This window comes from Camelus bactrianus, chromosome 2 (genome assembly GCF_048773025.1).
Source record: "Camelus bactrianus isolate YW-2024 breed Bactrian camel chromosome 2, ASM4877302v1, whole genome shotgun sequence".
Classification (NCBI taxonomy): domain Eukaryota; kingdom Metazoa; phylum Chordata; class Mammalia; order Artiodactyla; family Camelidae; genus Camelus; species Camelus bactrianus.
In genome coordinates, this window is record NC_133540.1 from 50,123,034 (window position 1) to 50,138,817 (window position 15,784).

The following is a 15,784-nucleotide window of genomic DNA, read 5'->3' on the forward strand; positions in this document are numbered from 1 at the left end:
AAAAATTTGACTTCAGGATTTCACTCGGAAAAATTTAGTTTACTAAAGCATGGGGACTGGGAAGCTGTCTCCTAAAATCAGTTTTAGGAAAACAGACAGGTGCTGACATTCATTTCCATAAGAAGCTGGGTCAGTTGGTTGACCTGGGGCATCTCTTTCAGGCCTTTGTACACACTATGAAAATGCTTTTTCATTCATCAACTTGTACACTTTACATACCAAAGTGACAGTTATTTAAAACTTGTCTTAAAAGTTCTCCAGAGGTTTATTTTAAAAATCATAATGTAAAAAAAACTATATAAAGAAATGTCTTGATTTTATAATGGATTTTGTGAATAAAATAATACCCAAGGTTGTTAGCACTGAATAAATACCTTTTTAATAGTTACATACACAAATACACAACTATGTGAACTTTAATTAGTAGCTCTCTTCTTTCTTCTCTTTTTCACTGACTTTTTACTTGGTGCTTTTTCTTGTGTTGCACTGATGGTCTGTGTTCTGTGAACAAAGTAAATTAATAGTTTTAACAGTATATTAGTACCATTTTGCCTCCTATTTTGGGGATCTAAACCATGACCGCAGAATACTGTAAACTGCTAATGAAAAAGCTGTCTTTGTTTACAGTAGAGTAAGATGACAATAAAACCAGACAGCAAACCTCTAAGAAGTCTTTAAGTATATGTATACATATATACTTTTGAAATAAACCAGAAATTTGTTACCTTATTTTCTTCGGGTTCTTATCTGGTTCTAAAATGATCATTTCTTCTTCTTCACTGTCTGAGAGTACTATAGGGGCATCTTTAAGAAAAATGTTGAGAAAGGAATATAAGTAATCCCTTGGAAAGTTTCCACACAGAATTATACTGATGGTTCTAAAGCTCCATTTCCATTCAGGCAGAGCCCAGGCTACTCTGGGTAGAGGCTTATAGACCTGCTATTTAGTTCTTCCCTTCCCTCAGGTTATTCCTTGGAGCTCTGAAAAATGTATTCAAAATTAGCTACTCTGTTAGAATTTCCTAATTTTGAAGATCTAAATTTTTAATTTCTCCATATTATAAACAAAACTAGAAGGAAAATACCTAGAAGCAGAATTGCTGGGTCAAAAGGCATATACATTCTAAAATCATTACTGGCCATCTGTAGACTTTCTCACTTTGTTCATATGCTTTAGAAATGTTTTACCTACTCCATCCTCCCGATTATCTTAGTATTTCTGTGATGACATGGGAAAACTAAAGATTCATTCATACTTTTAACCAGCTTATATCAGTATAAATATATAGTAAATAAATACATGGAACAAGGTCTGGAAGAATAATACTAAATAGAAATAACCACTGGTAAAGCTGAATGGGGAGGGGGGTCCCCAATCAACAGGAATTTTGTTTTTTCCCTTACAAAAAACCCCAGCAGGCTCTTAGTGTTTACAGGTAATCATCTTCCTTGAAGGCAGGCAGGTATGTGCATTACACTTTACTATTTTCTCAGCCAAGTTTAGACATTTGGTACGTGTATCCTTTAGTTCTCCACCAGCCTACTTCCTAGATCCTTCCTTGTATGATTTCTGTTTTTAGTACATAAAAAAACAATGATTATTTTCCAGCATGAGCCAAGGAAGAAACTGGTTTTAAAAATAAAAACATCCACAGGTAAGAACAATTTCTCTAGTTCTACTGCTTTCAGAATACAAGGAACATCCAGCACTACCAGTATCTATGTACCTCTAGAATTGTATATGTTCTACAGCGGTCTAACATGGTAGCCACACGTGGCTATTTAACCTTATATCGACTAGAGTTAAAATTTAGAATTCTTCGGTTACACAGGCTACATTTCACTACTCAATGGCTACATGTGGCCACTATACTGGACGGTATAGAGAGATACAGAACATTCCTAATACTAATACGTTATGATACTGCCTCTTTATGTTTTGAGTCTAGAAACTACACAAAGGAAAATATGCAGGAATGAGTTTAAGGAACTCATCCCCTTAAAACTGGCCAGATAAATATACAGAAGGAAAAAACTTAAAAATGCCTCTACATTTACATACCAAAGAATACCACCACTCCACAGAGATAAGCATATTCCTTTAGAAAAGAACTGGAGTTAAGATTGCAGTTAGCCTCAACAGTTAAGCTGAAATTACAAAATATTTAGCCCCTCTAAAAAAAGTAACTGCTAATATAAAAGTAAGATCCATAGAGATACATATATATATACATATATGTGTGTGTGTATGTGTGTGTGTATATATATAACACATAGCCATAAAGTATCACATACCTTGGCTTCCAATATTAGAGATACCTACTCCAGTGTCCATTTTTATACTATCAAGAATGATTGCTTCATCACTGCCACCTTCATCATCGTCTTCCTTTTCAGAGTCTTCAAGGTCACCCCAGGAGTTTTCTATTCCCTCTCCAATTTGGGCGGTTCCAGGGGTCCATAGCACAGGTTTAGAAACACTTAGCAAGTTAAGTAAATTGAATAACAAAAATATCACTATTTGATGCAGTGCTGAAAAAGATGAATAGAAGTTTTCTACTTTAAGACTGATGGAAGTGTGCCTCAAATTCTCAGGAAAAAAGATTTACTAAGCATCTATGGCTGAACAATGAAGAAGAAAAATGTGTAACTGGTTAAGATTTTATGGACACAATGGGTGAGAAATATCAAGAGACACACTGGCTCTGAACATTTTAGTTGTAATAAATGTGTTGAATGAATGAACTTTAAGAACAATGTGTAACAGTGTATGAAGTACTTGATGCACTGAGATTAAAGAACAATTTTCCAAAGGAAAATGAAATGCTGTAAATTGGTTCTTATAATAGAGAAATTTCTGGTTTCTGTAGGATAGATGAAGAGAAGGTGAATGTTATACCATCAACTTAATATAATAAAACATTAATGTATCTTAAATGTTTTCAGAAAATAAATTTCAGTATGCAAACACTTCACAGAGCCCTAATAATGCCAAAAGTGTTGAGAATCTTTTTGTTACTGAAAAAAAAAAAATCCAATAAAGATACACTTCTGAAGGAGGTTCAGCTTCCGAAATGATTTCTTCTGCTTTTTCCTCTACATCGGAGGTATCAATTGGGGCCTTTTCCATTTTAAATGCTGTGATCCTTTGATTGGCTATCGACTCCGCAAAGCCAAACTTGCCACCTTCTTTCCTGTGTGGATTTTTTGGGGGAGTGGGGAGCAAAGGGGGAATGAGAGATGGGAGAGAAGATAGGAAGGGGGGAAAAAGTTAATTATTTTATCCTTTTGATAGATGAGAAATATTGGGTGAGAAATTAAGTAACTTAACCTCACCAATTTATTATGCCTATCAAGAGCGATAAGAAGTTACTATAATTAACCACTTATTAAATCATGTGCCAGGCACATGCTATGGGCTTAAAGTATATTATTCTCCAATCCTCAAACCAGCCCTACCAGGTAGGCATTAACCTCCCATATTACAGAAGAAGACACTGAAGTGCTTGCTGGGTTATCGATGTTGCTTAATGTCACACAGTAAGAAGAGACTGTAATCAACACCAGTTTGTGTTCTCTCTGTTAATGTGAGTTATCAGATTCTTTTTTCCTAAGAAAATGTTAATTTTTCTAAAAGAAAAATGTTATGTGGCTTTTCAGTTCAGACTGTTCAAACTGTAATACAATATAACAAATAGTTTCATTAACTTTCAAAAAACATTTAGTACATGCAACTGAGATTAACAGATAAGGAAAGACTGAGTGTAAAAACTGGTTATGCTTGTGTAAGAAAGGTCCTTAACAGAAAAAAATCTATAAAAAGACCATTCAGTTCTAAAAAAAATTAAACTTACCTAACTTTCTGGTCGTTCTCCAAAGCTTTCTGTATTAGCTCTGTAATTTCCATTACTTTCACACCAGCTATTTTACTACATCTCAAAACCTATTTATAAAATAAGTGAATTCTGTTATTTAGAGACAATAAATCAAACAGCTTTCTCTAACAAAACAAAAAACGTGAGATTAGTTTTTTGACCTTTAAAAATTAAGCCTTTTTTTTCATAATAATACAACGAACATGAACATAATACAATGTAAACACAAATTAAGTCAAGATGTGAGAGTTATTTTTAGATGATGTCAAGGGAACTCACCCAAAAACTCTTCTATGACAATGTAAAAGTGACCACAGCAGAGGCCACAGACACACATGTTCAGGGATGCACTAACTTACTTTCTGTATGACTGATCCACAGTTCTGTTCAAGACATGGCTGCACAGTAACCCCCAGGAAGCTTTTATAAAGTAAAGATTCCCAGGCCTCAGGGACCTAATGGATTAGAATCCTTGGAAACAGGGATCTATCTGGTAGTGGTCACGATGCTGGTAATAATGACTGATGATGATAACAGACACTAACATTTACTGCACACTTAATGTATGTTACACGGTACAATATGCCCATATCTATTCTTATATCCTCCTAACAAGAGGGTGTTGACAGTAACATTATTCCCTGTTTCACAAATAAAGAGACTGAGGCACAAACCTGAAATCACCTGCTGGTCACTTAGTGTAAAGCAGAGCTGGAATTCCAAACTAAGCCGTTTCTGTGCTCTTAGCCACCTGCACTGTGTGCTACATGGCAGTCTATCTCCTACAAGCCCCCATGTGAATCCTGCACGTAGCTGCGTCTGAGAACAACTGCTCACGGCACACAAATTCCCAAAGTCAAACCATATTTTTACCCCAATTTCTACTTTTTTACACTTAAAAAAAAATAGGGATATAAATTTCTTTCCTCACTGGAAGGAAAAAAGTATTCCTCTACCTTGAAGGTTTAGACTCTGCAGGGCCATCTATGGGAGCAGCAAGGGAGCAAGGAGGACCCCTTGTAGCCACAAGTCAACAGAGCATAACGACAGTACTGAAGCCAGATTCTAACACATCCTAGAATCTGTCATTGAAAATATCTTTGTTGGATTTCAGTTAAAAAACAAGAAAAAGTTTCTAAAAGGAAGAGAGCCGTTCTTAATGGAATACTAGTCAAAGCACTGACTTGATCTTTCAGCAGCATTATCCCACCACTGGACTGGATGGTACAAATCTCTCGATGTTTATTCATGGCAATCACCAGCAAGCCATCCATTACACGTTCCTCTCGCTCATTGGGATCCACCAGTAAGTATGTCCTGAAATAAATGTTAAATATGAGGCTGAATGCTTGTCAATTTTAACATAATGAAGTTTTTAAAAAGACAGCATTATAATAAAGTCAATGCTGTGAAGTTCTGAGCCTATGAATGTGAGTCACTTTAATGTGAAATGAGACAAAAGAATTATTATAACATTAATTTTAAAGTTTCCCTAATATCCTGTACTTTGAATTTCTTCCAGGTTCTACCAGCTCATTAAAAAAAAAACACTATTTCCACACTGTGCAATGTTAGCCTTTATTCAAGGTGTCAAGTCCTTGGAATGTGGCTGGTTCAAATTGAGATGTACTATTAATGTAAAATACTGTATTTCAAAGACTTAGTAGAAATAAAATGTAAAATATCTCATGAATAATTTTTAAGATAGTGATTACATGTTAAAATAATATTTTAGATATATTAAGTAAAATAAAATACATCAAAATTAATTTTAACTGTTTCCTTTTACCTTTTAAATGTGGCTATTAAAATTACATACATGGCTCATGTAATTCTACTGTACAGTGCTGGTCTAGTTCCCGCTAATAAAATTCTATACAATGACTGAACAATGAAAGATTTTCTCCAGTTCTTATTCATAAAGTTACTAAAATATTTACACCCCTCTTTGTTTATTAAGAAATTTAAGGCTTGAGCTCTCATTTGAAGACAACTTACATGGACCTAAGCTTCCAGGTTTTCTGTTGTAGGGTGAATTAGCAGTGAGTTGTGAAGAAACAGCTGTAGAGCTGAAGAAAACTAGATTTTTTTCCCATTTGTGAACCATCCCCCATGTGACGTGCTCCTATAACTACTTCATCTGGTAAGCTCCAAAGTCCTCTGTCTTCCATTAATCCGCAGTACTTCTCATCACACTTTACCAAGTTAGAGCCTAACATCTGTACATCTCTAGGAAAGACACACACTACCACACTGCAGTAAATGCATAAATTTATAAGAAAGCCATGAAAAGACAAACGTGAAGCCTCTTCATTATGGGAGAGTTTCTCACTTCCACTGAGAAAGTGCTTTGCCAACTGATGCTCTTACAAAGAAAAAACTATAAGGTGCTTTAGTATTAAAGGAGGGGTTTGTTCACTTGTCTACGGCACATCTGAGCAGAACAAAAAAGTTCATGGCTGCATTTATAACTTCAGCCCATGACAAGGATGAGACTTACCCCTGCTGGAAGAAGGCAAAGCTGACACAAATCGGCATGTGGTGGATGCTCAATGGGACAGGATCACGTTCTTCAGGTGTGTACTGTGTGAAAATAAAAGTTTGAATAATTACAGCCACTAAGTTATAAACAGACAAAAAAAAATCATCTTGTACAACAAATATCAAAATAAAAAATAAAATCCCTTGAATCCTCAGTGAGTACCTAAATAACTTTTGCGATTACCTATTTGACTTTGCCATTCATGTGCCTTAAAACTTTACGCATTTGTCAAAAAGCTTTATAGAGGTATAATTTACAAACCATAAAATCCCCTCACTGTTAGTAAATTATTCACTTTTTAGTAAATATATAGCTGTGTAACTATCACCTTCCAGGTGTTTGTTTCTAATGGGTTTTTGGCACAGAGTAAGCACAAGCATCTCACTGGGAACACATGAAAATAATGTATTTTTCACACATGCCCCCTAAGCATAAGCCAACCACTTCATCTAATGCTCAATGCAAAGAAGCCATCTAGTTCTATTCTAGAACTAGAGTGTGCTTTCACTGACAAACATGTCAACACAGGAGATTTGAGTGATTTCAAGGGCACCTGTGACCATATTTAGTTTTTGCATTGTGAATAAATTTTAGGACATATCTAATTGCCATTTACTATGGGGCTTCATTAAATACAAGTTGTCTGCACATCAAGGATATTCATTCATTCATAAGAAGGAGCCTGGCTCACATGGTGGGAGCTTACCAGTGTTACTTCATCTCCTTGGACAGAGACATCAGGCCTTCGGAAGTGACATAAGGCTACAATTGCAGCAATGCTGGCAGCATCAATAATATTTCCATCATGATTTAATAAATGCAGATCCACACGTATTTGCCAAACCTGAATGTGAATTTAAAACAAGACTAAATCCTAAATCACACCAGAGGTTATTTATAAAGAAAAGTAACACTATGTGCAAATTTTTCTCTTGCTATTAAAACATGCAGTTACTCTTTCTATTGTATCAATAAAAATATATTTAGAAAAATGTTAAGCCAGACCAACATCTGAAATACTAATAGTTCATTTCTCTATGAGTCATTTGACAACAGTAAAATATCTACTCTGAGTAAACAGAACCATTCTATATTTAGTGCAAAGATTCTCCTAACTGCAAGACTAGTTATGTTTTAATTGTGTCTCCTTAATGAAAAACCACAAACTCAGGTTTTATTTGGCAGTATTTATGATAATCTTACAAGTAACGCAAATAGGAAGTATCAGTGCAATATACTGAGAGTAAGATTTCCAATGTCAGACTACCACTGACTCACTATGTGGCCCTGTATAAGTCAATAAACCTACCCGAATGAAAGATTTAATCAGTTCTTCAGTTTTTCATCCATAAAGAAAGGAAAACATTACCTGCTTCTATCAACTCACTTAAATAACATAAAAAAAATAGATGAGAACATGTGAAAAGCCACATGTTCTTTGAATAAGAAATTTGTATACAAATCCAAGTTCCTACTTCCACCAATGTTTTTTGCCCCCTCAGGGAGACATGACGCAAGGTTCTATGGGTAGCACTGAGGAACATACGATGTGAAGTGAACTAGTATAAAACTGAGTTAATTGAAGCTCTGAGAATCAAAGTCTAGATACAGGGATCCATGAACTGATAATACTCATCCTAAGATTAAGAACTTTGGGCATATTCCCCACCTTTTCACCAGCAACAACACAGAGAGATTCAGTGTCTATACACTTCGAATTTCTTAGACATCTTTCCAAGAGGCGATTCAACTTCACCAAGAGATCTGACTGCCTATGAAAATAGGAATGGGCTAAGGTCATGAAATATAACACCAGGCATTAAAACAATAGTTCACCCCTGTTAGGCTCTCCTCTGGCTAAAGCAGCCTAAGAAAAAAATTTAAATACCTGCCAGGTTCAAAAGCTGGGGCAGCCATCTGAGAGAGTTCAAGGTTGAAAAAAAGAATACCTTCTGTTGCCCTATTGAGTTTTGGAGAAACAAGTTCACAGGAAACCTGTCCAAGAACTCTGCAAAGATAAAGTACAAATCTGTTAACTAAATGTACTTCCTTTACAATTAAAGAGAAAAAAAAGGAAGTCTAGAACAGACACCTGTTAAGTTTCAATCTTATACTGTGCTGAGTAATAACATGTTCACCATGCTATATCATTAGAGGCTGAAGTTACATATAAAGTATAGTAGTAGAATGTATATAGAAAGAAAACACATGGCTGGCATACCCAAAGAGATGACAGGAAAAAACATTTCTCATTACAACACTGACTATTCCACAGATTTTTAAAAGAGTCAATGACCATTACTTCTCTTTTCTAAAACAAACATTTAGTGATAAAAGATGGCATGCACACTTGAGACTTCTGTAGTTTTCATATGGCAAGGTTCAGCAACATTATTTGACCAATATCCTCACAACTTCCAAGTGAATATTAAAAACCTATTTCTCATGTCATTCCAGAAAAGGAGGAAAGCAGGCCCTATTTAATGACAACAAATGCAGGAACAAATTCAGTGCAATCACTGCTGGTCATATATATAATTCCTAAAGGTCAGAAAGAGCTATGTGATCCTCGTGTGACGAAAAAATATATTCCTGATTAAAAATTTAAAGTGTGACGATAAAACCAAAGTCTTGCATTAAAGAAAATACACTTATTTTTGGCAACTGAAAGTACTATCCAGACTTCTCAGCTACTTTGTAAACTGAATCAATAAATTTAAATTTCTCCCTACTGAGCTTATACCTAATTTGAACCTATTGTTACCTTGTTTTTCCAAGTTCCACAATGCAGCACCCATAATCTGTTCCAAATGTGATCTTGATGTTCCTATAATCATAGGTTTGTCTGCCATCCAGCCGCTGTAAGCACAACATTCACTCGTTTATTCCTAATACAAATATTTATTGAGCAGTTATTTTGTGCCAGGCTCTGGGCTAAGCACTAGGAGAAAAGTAGGATCCTAACCATTCCACATAGGAGAGTGGAAACTTGGTGCCTGGGCATTGAGTGGCTGTAGTGACCAGAGCCTTCAAAAGATTCCACTGGAGACAAATAAATACTTCGAGCGGGGTGGGGGTTGTTTTGTGGGGTTGGGGAACAAGTCGATCGCAGCCCCAAGGGCTCCCGGGGCCTGCCCGTACGCCCAAAGCGGAAGGCTGCGCGCGGGCCGCTGTGCGACCCCAGCGCTCCTGCAGCGCCAAGTTCCCGGTTTACCTTTTTCTCTTCGATGGCACGGAGTAAAAAGCGGCGCTCGCAGTTTGAGAGTGGTGTCTCCTTCATGCTGTCGGGTCAAGGGATCCACTGGCACTGGACTCCGTGGGGAAAAGAGAATCCGAGCCACTTCACGCGCGCTGCTCGCACCGCGGCGCAGGACGTTTACGTCATCAAAGCGCGGCGGCTGACGGTGGGAAAGCAAACGCTGAGCGCGCTAGTGCGCAGGCTCAAAGCGAAGTTCGAAAGGGCCGAGCTGGGCGAGGGAAGCCGAAGGGCTTAGGGAGGCTGAATTCTGAACGGAGAGGTCTTTTTTCTTTTATTTTGAAGTGTAGGGGAGAAAAGGATCCCAAGTAACCACCAGTGATAGAAATTAGTATCAGTGTAGCACTCTCACTCTTCATCGTATCCTCGGTTCTAGCAGGATAGGCTAGACAGGTATTGCTGTTTTACAGATGAGAAGTTGAGGGCTGACCGCTAGAAAGCTGCAGAGGCAGAGTTTGTATCAGATTCTTTGGAGAAACGCTGTAATGAAAGGGCGTAAGTGGAAAGGAGGAGGGAGAAGAAAGTTGAGACGGTGAGTTGGGGCATTAATACGGGCTGACGGTGAAAGCTTGTAGACCTGAGTTGACAAGAATTGAGAATATTTTCAGTTTGTAACTAATGGTGTTATAGCTGCCATTGGATGAAACAAGAGTTGCTATTTATTTTTTTTTACAGTTCCTCCAGTCATTTTAAGGTATAAACTTATTTTTATAGACACAGAGAAACTTAAGTGTGTTCATGTTGCCAATCATTTGGCTTTTGGGGAGAGGCAGTATCAAATAGTACAGATCTTCCTTCACTTACATGGAATTTATGTCCAGATAAACCCATCCTAAATCGAAAAGACATTACCTAAACTAGGAACCTCACAGCTTAGCCTTGCCTACCTTAAACGTTCTCAGAGCAGTTGCATTAGCCTACAGTTGTGCAAAATCATCTACCACAAAGCCTATTTTATAATAAAATGTTCAATATCTCATGTAATTTATTGTACCGAACATGAAAAACATGCAATCCATGTACTCTGTAAGTTACTTACATTATTTGTGAGGGCCTCCTGTGTCCCAAGAATAATTCAAGTGCTGGATAAACAGGGTGGACAAGATCCTGTTCCATAGGAATTTCCATTCTCTTTGGAGACAAACAATGAAAACCTACACAAGTAAAACAATTTCACATACGAAATTCTGAGACTGAGGATGCTGTTTTAATAGAGCTACTTGCAGGAAGAGGTCACTTTATAGAGGTGACATTTGAGTTAGTAAGTCCTTCATGATGGGGAGGAGCAGACAGGATATTATCTGCAGGAAAGGAAAGTGTTTCAAGAAGACACTTGTTGTTTTTCAAGACTCATCCTGGAAAACACGTAGTTAATATCTGAAAAGATTTTTAAATAATTTCTCCTATTATTATTTTTTCCTATATGTTTCCTATATATTCAGAGTAATAAAAAAATATCAGTCTTCAGCTTATAATAAATACAACAAAATGAGAGGGAAGAGAAGCAGGGGATACGTTGATTTCCACTGCACTCAGATTGTTGTAATGTGTGGGTAATTCAGGACACAAAGAAAAGTATGAATATGGCTCTGTCTCAGGCATGTGACAGAAGACCTTTGATCTCATCTATGAAAAGAAGATTCATACCCACTGATAAAAATCTGTAGGAAATTATGCGGTTTAGTGTCTAAACAATGACTACATTCCAGAAAAATTCTGTGCCAATTAGATTTATACAAATAAAATCATATCTGAAATAGAATTAGAAATAAAATAATAAAAGTAGAATGTATAATTGTGGCTTAAACTTGTAACTCAAATAACTATTATGAGAATAATGCCCCCCCAATGCCCTGTCCTAATTCCAGGAATCTATGTTACCATGTAAGGCAAAAGTTATTCAGCAGCTGTGATTAAATGAAGGATTTCAGGATGGGGAGATTATCTAGGTGGACCCAATGTAATCACAAGGGTGCTTATAAGAGGGAGATGGGAGAGGAAGGGAATGAGACAACAGAAACAGAGGTTAGTGATGAGAGAAGATGCTATATCTCTGGCTTTGAAAATTGAGGAAGGGCCCACAAACCAAGGAATGTGGGCAGCTAAAAACTGGAACAGGCGAAAGAATGGATTCCTCCTCCAAAATGAACATCGCCTTGGGGACACATTTAGACTTCTGACCTTCAGAAATGTAAGGTAATAAATTTATGTTGCTTTGAGCCACTAAGTTTGAAATAATTTGTTAAAGCAGCAATAGGAAACTAGTATGGATTGCCAGATAGAATACAGGCTGCTAAGTTACAATTGAATCTCAGATAAACAACAAGTTTTTTTAGTATAAGCGTTTTCAATTTGCCCCAAATACTGCATCATACATACTTATACTAAAACATAATTTGTTGTTTATCTGAAATTCAAGTGTAACTGGGCATCCTATATTTTTAAACTAAATCTGGCAACCCTAAACTATTATATTTTGCCTTGTTTATTCATACATGTATTAATTTCTATCTCTAATTTTATATACCAAGTCTTCTTAAAGGAAGATGCCTGTGTTCATCTTAGATTATATTGTTGTGGGAATTAGAGTATTCATGAAGCTATTTTTACCTGAAACTTCCTCATTGCAGTGTGAAGATATGTAGTTGAAAATAACCGGTGGCAAAGGCGCTTTTCTGTGTTAGTAGTAACTTCCTCTCCTGCATAAAAGAGAAGTCTACAGATAACATCTCATAATTTTAAGGCTATAAGGGGTCTGAAGGATCATCTAGTACAGGGCTTACAAAGTCAAATGGCTCCAGGGTCCAGGCAGATTATAAATGAATGAAGGTGACCAGTTATGGGACTGCCAGAAGTGATGGGGACCATGGTTCCCTACAAGACACATGACCTATCTAAAGGGATCCAAATACTGTTAAAACTCTCTGAGAGCAAAATAAAACATGGGCTACTGGTTTGCTCAGGCCCCCCTCACAGTCTCCCTCACCCTAGTCCCTCCAACTAAGCTCTGATTCTAAGTAAACACGGCGTGCTTGCCAAGCAAACACAGCCTTCCAAGAAGTTCCTCAGTCCCTTTCAGCCAGATTGCTGGTCCCAAGCTCCTCTTTTATAAATTCCAGAACGTCTACTGAGCAGATTTTATCTTTCAAAACGATCAAAATTCTTGTGACTTTAAAATGTGATCCACTGGCCAGCAGCAGCATCCAGGGGGTAGTTGAAAATCCAAATTCTCGGGTACTACTCCAGACTTGCTGAATCAGAAACTTTGCAGAAGAGGCCCTGCAATCTGTTTGAACAACCTTTTCAGATAATTCATATACACACGAAAGTTGGAGGAGCCCTGATCCAAATCTCATGGAGAAAGAGATACACCCGGTCTTGTCCATCGCTGTGGGTGCTGGGTCCAAAGTGGAAACAGTCAAATGCTCCCATCCCACTGGCCTGTTTATAGGGTCCTCACGTGGAGGAGGAGAGCCATGCCCCACTTCCCTTCCCATCTCTCTGGATTTGTTACTATTTTGCACCCTTAACACCTGCCAATAAAGATCATCTACACTGGGGGAAAAAAAAGCAAAAAAATAAAAGCAAAATATGCTTGCAGGTGTCATCCACTCCAATTTCCCCAGGGGTACTGCTAACTGAGGGCTTATAGATTTCTGGGTTGAGGGAGAGGCAGGAAAGGAATTAGGGACCTACAGTGTGCTAGGCAGTGCGATGGGTGCCAGCAAAGTTGTGGCTTCCAAACAATGATTTCCAACTTGCTCTTTACTCATTTTTCAAAAGGATAACTTTCATTTACAATCTAAACCTGAGCTATATTTTGACAACATGGATTTAAAAAATTTAATAGGCATTTTTAAGAGCACAGCAAATTTGAGTGGAAAATACAGTTTCCCATATACCCCGCCTCCCCCGACTGCATACATACAGCTTCCCCCACCATCAATGTCCCCCATCAGTGTGCTGTATATTTCTTACAACTGATGAATTTACACTGACACATCATTATCACGCAAAGTCCATTGTTTACATTAGGGTTCACTCTTGATGTTGTACATTTTATAGGTTTTGACAAATGTATAATGACATATATCCACTATTACTGTATCATGCAAAATAGTTCTACTGCCCTAAAAATTACCTGTGCTCCACTTAGTCATCCCTCACTCTCCCCTAATCCCTGGCCACAGCTGATCTTTTTACTGCCTCTTTTTGGCCTTTTCCAGAATGTCATATAATTGGAATCATACAGTATTTTGGTTTTTCAGGTTGGCTTCTTTCACTTAAGAGTATGTATGTAAGATTCTTCCATGTCTTTTTGTGACTTGATAGCTCACTTCTTTTTATTACTAAATAATCCATTGTAAAGGTGTAGCATAGTTTGTCTATCCATTCACCTGTTGAACGACATCTTAGTTGCTTCTAAGTTATGGCAATTATAAATAAAGCTGCTATAAACATTCATATGCAGATTTTTGTGTGGACATAAGTTTTCAACTATTCGGGTAAATACCAAGAAGCACAACTGCTAAATTGTACTATAAGGATGTGTTTGGCTTTTTAAGAAACCTGCCAGATTGCCTTCCCAGGTGTCTGCACCATTCTGCATTCCCACCAACAATGGGTGAGAGTCCTTGTTGCTCCACATCTGAACCACCATTTGTTGCTGGTGTTTTGGATTTTGATCATTGTGGAAGGTTTATTGTGGTATCTCGTTTTAATTTGCAAGACCTTAATGACATAGGATGTTGAACATGCGTTGAGCAAATACATATGCTTATTTGCCATCTGTAAATCTTTGGTGAGGTATCTATTCAGATATTTTGCCCATTTGTTAGTTTTGCATTTTCTTGTTGTTGAGTCTTAAGAGTTCTTTGCAAATTTTGGATAATAAAACTTTATTAGATATGACTTTTGTAATATTTTCTCTCATTCTGTGGCTTGTCTTATTCTATTGACAGTGTCTTTCACAGAGCAGAAGTTTTTAATTCTAATGAAGTCCAACTTACCAATTCTTCTTTTATGGATTATGTTTTTGATGTTGTATCTAGAAAGTCACCTCCAAACCCAGATCATACAGATTGTCTCCTATGTTCTTGCATATTGTCTACTTTTTCTATTAAAGCCCTAGCATATTTTTAAAAATTTTCTTATATTATATATATATTTTATTGAAGTATAGCCAGTTTACAATGTTATATCAATTTCTGGTGTACAGCACAATGCTTCAGTCATACATAAACATACATATATTCGTTTTCACATTCTTCCTCACCATAATTTACAGGATATTGAATATAGTTCCCTGTGCTAAACAGTATGAACTTCTTGTTTATCTGTTTTATATATATATATCCTTGCCATATCTGAGACTGGTTCTGATGTTTGCTCCATCCCTTCAAACCATATTTTTTGTTTTTTTGTACGCTTTGTAATTTTTTGTTGAAAACCAGGCATCGTGTACTGGATAAAAGTAACTGGGATATGTAGCCATTTTATGACATGTTGGTAAGGTGGAGGAGGGGAGACATTTTACAATTCTGTGATTTGGTCTCAGGTTTTTAGTGTGCCAGGGCCCCTGGGCTGTAACCTTTACAAGTGGTCCTTTGGTGAGACCATAAGGCTAGAGAGATGATGGAGTTGGGTCTTTCTCTTTTCTCAGGTTAGTGAGGCTCTGGTAAAACCCCAAGCTGTTGGGCTCTGGGGAAACAGCTTCTCTTGGGGGCAGTTCTTGTTAAGAAGAACAGAGTGTTCTGGTCCTATATCAAAATGGCCCCTCCCCTTGCCAGAAGCATGAAGAGATTTTTTTCCCCCAATCTTCAGTGTGAGAGTCTGGTAGGGTTTCTGGAGGTAAAACTCACAGAAGTGTAGGAGCCACCCTGTGAGAGCCTCCCTCCTGGAGTTTTTAACTCTCAGCCTGTTTACACTGAGCCTCCTGAAAGTAGCCTATTACATCTTAGGTTTCCTACCACAGGCTGGTTCCTATAGAAGTTTCTATATGTGAGTGTCTGCTTTGGAAAACTGCAGTTCTCTGTATCTGCCTGTCTGCCTCTCCACATTTTGTGGCAGGATTTGTCCTGTGACCCTACTTCTGTGATGGATCTAAGAAAA

General features: G+C 37.3%; 2 protein-coding genes across 4 annotated transcripts in view; one reads left to right on the forward strand and one right to left on the reverse strand.

Annotated features, from left to right (window-relative positions):
* Positions 1 to 353: 353 nt before the first annotated feature.
* Positions 354 to 9,803, reverse strand: EXOSC9 (exosome component 9). The gene is made up of 12 exons (XM_010952589.3): positions 9,632 to 9,803; positions 9,182 to 9,276; positions 8,306 to 8,425; positions 8,087 to 8,189; positions 7,124 to 7,261; positions 6,376 to 6,458; positions 5,060 to 5,192; positions 3,855 to 3,943; positions 3,048 to 3,194; positions 2,296 to 2,480; positions 726 to 804; positions 354 to 501 (listed from the first exon to the last, which is right to left on the reverse strand). The coding sequence occupies exons 1-12, from the start codon at positions 9,695 to 9,697 to the stop codon at positions 417 to 419; spliced, it is 1,323 nt and encodes a 440-aa protein (XP_010950891.1). The 5' UTR covers positions 9,698 to 9,803; the 3' UTR covers positions 354 to 416.
* A 33-nt stretch (positions 9,804 to 9,836) lies between these two features.
* The window catches only part of SMIM43 (small integral membrane protein 43), a 45,715-nt gene continuing 39,767 nt past the window's right edge, over positions 9,837 to 15,784 (forward strand). The window contains exon 1 of one of the 3 annotated variants that reach the window (XM_074341437.1): positions 9,837 to 11,869. The gene's annotated coding sequence lies outside the window, so the exon portion shown is untranslated. The remainder of the gene's footprint in view (positions 11,870 to 15,784) is intronic. The other 2 variants (XM_074341446.1, XM_074341457.1) reach the window with 2 other exon arrangements.